Raw genomic sequence first — 3932 nt, 5'->3', positions numbered from 1 at the left:
GAGCGCCACCGCGCTTCCCAAGCGGCGCACTGTAGCAGTGCGCCACCGGGCCGGCCCCTGTCTGCTTTTTATAATTTTTTTTTTCCCATTTTGTCTTTTTTTGTGTCCGGCAACGGATCGCAATCCTCAGCGTCACGCCCGTACCAGACCGGGACCGGCAACGGGATCGCAACCCTCGGTGTTGCACCCGGACCTCGCTCAGCCAGTGAGCGGGAAACGGTCTGTATGTGGGATCCGAGCCCTCGACGGGAGCGCCACCGCGCTTCCCAAGCGGCGCACTGTAGCAGTGCGCCACCGGGCCGGCCCCGCTTTTTATAATTTTTGAGTATGTTATTTGTCATCATGTTAGCAGGTCTCAGTTCTTGCTGCCACCTGTCTGTCTACAAGCTCTTTACACTGCAAGATCTGGCTCCTCACCAAGGGCAGGCACAGGACGAGTGCCTGAGGATTCGGCTGAGTTTCATGGCTCTCCTGCCAGGGCATCTTATCCTCAGCAACTGTCCTTAACTGGAGTTTTGCATTTCTCCTTCTAATGATCTATTTCTAATCTTTGGACAGAAAAAAAGACCAACTCACCAAACTTCTTAGAAATGCAGCTTAAGCTAGGAAAGCAAGGAGGTCTTTCCTTATAGTTGGGTGCACAGATTTTTATGTCATCTGTTTTGGCTTCTCGGTGGACTTTTGTGGATTACTTCTAAATCTGCATTGGTCTTAGGTGGTTGATATTTCTGCACGGGTGACTTCTGTACAGGATTGTGTTCTAAAGTGTTTTTGAGGCAGGTGGAGGCAAAAGTGGGATTTCTTGTCCCAGGTACTGGAGACAGCTGCTGCCGGGGAATGAAGCCTATGGGGACCACACCTGGATGTGCTGAGTGGCACAGCCCCTCAGAGCCTGTCACTGATGGGGGAAGTGGACATCATGAGCATTTGTCTTGCATCAATGACAGGGCGAGTTGAAACTTTGAGGAAGAGGAAGAGAGCTTGCTGCCAATGGTTGCCTCGTGTCATTTTCTGACACTCACTGTACAGCTTACGTGGTATTTCTCATGTGCCTGGGGATGTCTGAGGATGGTGTCTTTTTTTTTTTAATGCTTAATGAGGTAAAAGTAATCTTTAGGATTGCATGGACAAACGATGTGAATTTGTATCTATGCTGAACAATTTACAGCCATGTCACTGTTAGTGGAGATGGACTGTGGGAAGAACCCCAATAGTTAGGAGAAGAGAAATAAGAGAATATCATCAAGAGAAAGGATATTTTCTTGTATTTTCAGCTCAGCAAATTTATCTCCCAGGCATTTTATTTCTAGGCAGTCACGAGCACCGCCGCTAGCTGGAACTGTCCCTTCTGGTGCACCACGGAAGAGCAGGAGGTTCGTTGCAGTCCACACTTTAAAATTACCCTCCAGAGAGGGAAGATGTGATTTGTCAACACAGTAGCTGCCATTGTGTATTTTAAACATAGGAATTCCCCTCTCGTTGGGTAATTTTGCTGGTAATGAACAAAGCCTTTGTTAAATTGTTTTCCTCTCTTACAGGACTTCAGAAGGCAAATGGCATGCTTCAAGAATATTGAGGATTGAGAATATTAGTGAAAATAATCTACATTTTTTATGTAATTGTACTGTGGTCAGTGAGGGAGGCACAGACACCAAAAGCTTCATCTTGTTGAAGAAAGGTGTGAAATCTTGTTGAAGAAAGGTGTGAATGATTTATTTTTGGAAGTTTGTGGAAACTTAGCATGCTGCTGCTAAGAGACCCCTCAAGGATCATCACTTCCTCATTTTCCACACCAGAGCTAAGCTCCTGAGAGGTGAAATGATTCGTCCTGTGTCACAGACATTCAGTGGCGGACCTGGTGCTCAGCCCTTGCCAGAGTCCTCTGTGTCACAAATCCAAGCACAGAATGAAAACATGAAGTTTATTCCTTTGTTCTCACACTCATATTCCAATCCTATGTAGAAACCAGGGGGCCAGAGCAGGGATGCCGGTGAAGCTTAGGGACGCAGGTGCGGGTGGTTGAGGGTCACGGGGGAGGCAGTCAGAGGAGCCTTTGCACACCCTGCCCTGCACACCCAGAACAGCCAGAGGAAAGTTTGCAGATCAGTGTAGGATGAGCCCAGTGAGTATTGGGCATAATTTCTGGCTCTAGCCACTTTAGCAGGGCTCCTGGCTCGGGGGACCCTCGGGTATGGTCACTCATTCAACAAAGATTAACTGAAGCTGCTTCTTTGGGCCAGCCCCTGGATTTGGCAAGTGGACAGTGGATGACCCTAATCCATGGGTTCTTACATTTTTCAGTGCCCACCTGATGGAGTGCTGCAGGGTCACCCACCCACACAACCCAGGGCCACTGGCCCAGTAGCCACTCAGAAGTGGCTGAGTCTGGAGCCAAGAAGCTATGCTTTTTAGTTGTCACTGCTCATTCCCAGGCTCAGCCACCAGCTCCCGAGATATGTAGGGAAAGATCAGGATCCGAGGGGCTGAGAGAAAGGGAGAGAGACACGGACAGAGACAGACATTCACAGAAATAGACAGACAGATAGAGACAGAGAAAGAGAGGCAGATAGAGATACAGAGAGTGAGAAACAGAGATACAGAGACACACATAAAGAGACGGACAGAGGTGTACAGAGAGACAGAGTGGGAGAGAGAGAGACACCGAGAGATAAATAGTGTGATGAGAGAGAGAGAGAGAGAAATGTATGTACCCATAGATGACTGTGCCTTGCCTTTGGTGAGAAATGGAAGGCGCAGGGCAGAGAGAACCTAAATGCCAGAAGCCATCCTCTCTCGTTGGGCTGTCCTGGTGCCCATTTGCGACTCACCTAGCTCACCTGTTTTACAGCCATCACTCTACCACACACAATAGTAACAATAGCTAACAGTCACTACGTGCTTATTGTATGACGGGGCCTGTGCCAAGTAAGGTCTTTCTCTGATTTCATTCACTCTTAACGACAGGATTTAATGGGGGAAGGAACTCACCCAGGGTCCCACAGCAGGTAAAGGCATTGAAACAGACCTGATTGACTCTAGAATCCATGCTCTTGCCTTCTACAGGAACTGTCGCAGGTGACCCCCCAGCCCCGGTGGTGCCTGTGCCTTGGTGTGTGCACATGTGAGGGACAGGCTTCCAAATCAGTTGTTTCAGTTGGATCTATGGGCCTTGACTGCATTTTGTGGTGACTGCTTGTCACCAACCACCATTCCCCTCATAGGTCCGGGCAGGACTGTCCTCGCCCTGTCCTAGAGGCTTCTGCCCTGACCATTTCTCTTGCTGCTGTTCTCACACATACAGGCTGGGGGACAGGGGTCTCCCAGTCCACCACTCCCCCTGGAGAGTGTGCATGCCAGTGTGTGTGCGTGTGTGTGTGCATGCGTGTGTGCATGTGTGTGTGTGTGCGTGTGTGCGTGTGCATGTGTGTGTGTGTGTGTGTGCATGTGTGTGTGTGTGCGTGTGTGTGTGTGTGTGCATGTGGCACCTTTCAAAGATACAGGCCCTCCAGGCCCTGGCTTTATTCAGAGCCTACTTAGTAAGCAACCACAGTTGCTCACTTGCACCCTAATAGTTAATTTTACTGGAAAGATCATCCCTAAAAATTGGGCAACCTAAGATGGCAAAAGCTTTAAGCATGTTTATAATCTTTGACCTAGAACCCCCCCCACCATTAGAATCTGTTCAAAGAAAATAATCAGAAATATGGCTAAGTGTATATGCACATGTTCATTGAAGCAGTAGGTGTACTTATACAAAATTACAATCCATCTAAATATTGGGATATTATAAATTATAATTTTAATAACCTAGTGAATTGTTTATCATATAATATTAAGAAAAAAGGAATTATTACCATAGGATCTCAATTAAATACAAACTTTCAGGGACAAAAAGAAAACCCAGAAGGAAACATACTATTACGTTAGCCTGG

The 3932-nt window shown here is 47.6% G+C and overlaps 1 protein-coding gene across 1 annotated transcript in view; it reads left to right on the top strand.

Annotated features, from left to right (window-relative positions):
• LOC103609806 (interleukin-18 receptor 1-like) overlaps window positions 1-3932 on the top strand; it is a 49998-nt gene that overhangs the window by 40052 nt on the left and 6014 nt on the right. The window contains 1 exon segment of the mRNA XM_008594089.1: window positions 1539-1678. Within this exon segment, the coding sequence (XP_008592311.1) occupies window positions 1539-1678 (140 nt within the window).

This window comes from Galeopterus variegatus, unplaced genomic scaffold (assembly GCF_000696425.1).
Source record: "Galeopterus variegatus unplaced genomic scaffold, G_variegatus-3.0.2 Scaffold10112, whole genome shotgun sequence".
NCBI classification, from domain to species: domain Eukaryota; kingdom Metazoa; phylum Chordata; class Mammalia; order Dermoptera; family Cynocephalidae; genus Galeopterus; species Galeopterus variegatus.
This window is presented reverse-complemented; position numbering and strand designations above follow the sequence as displayed.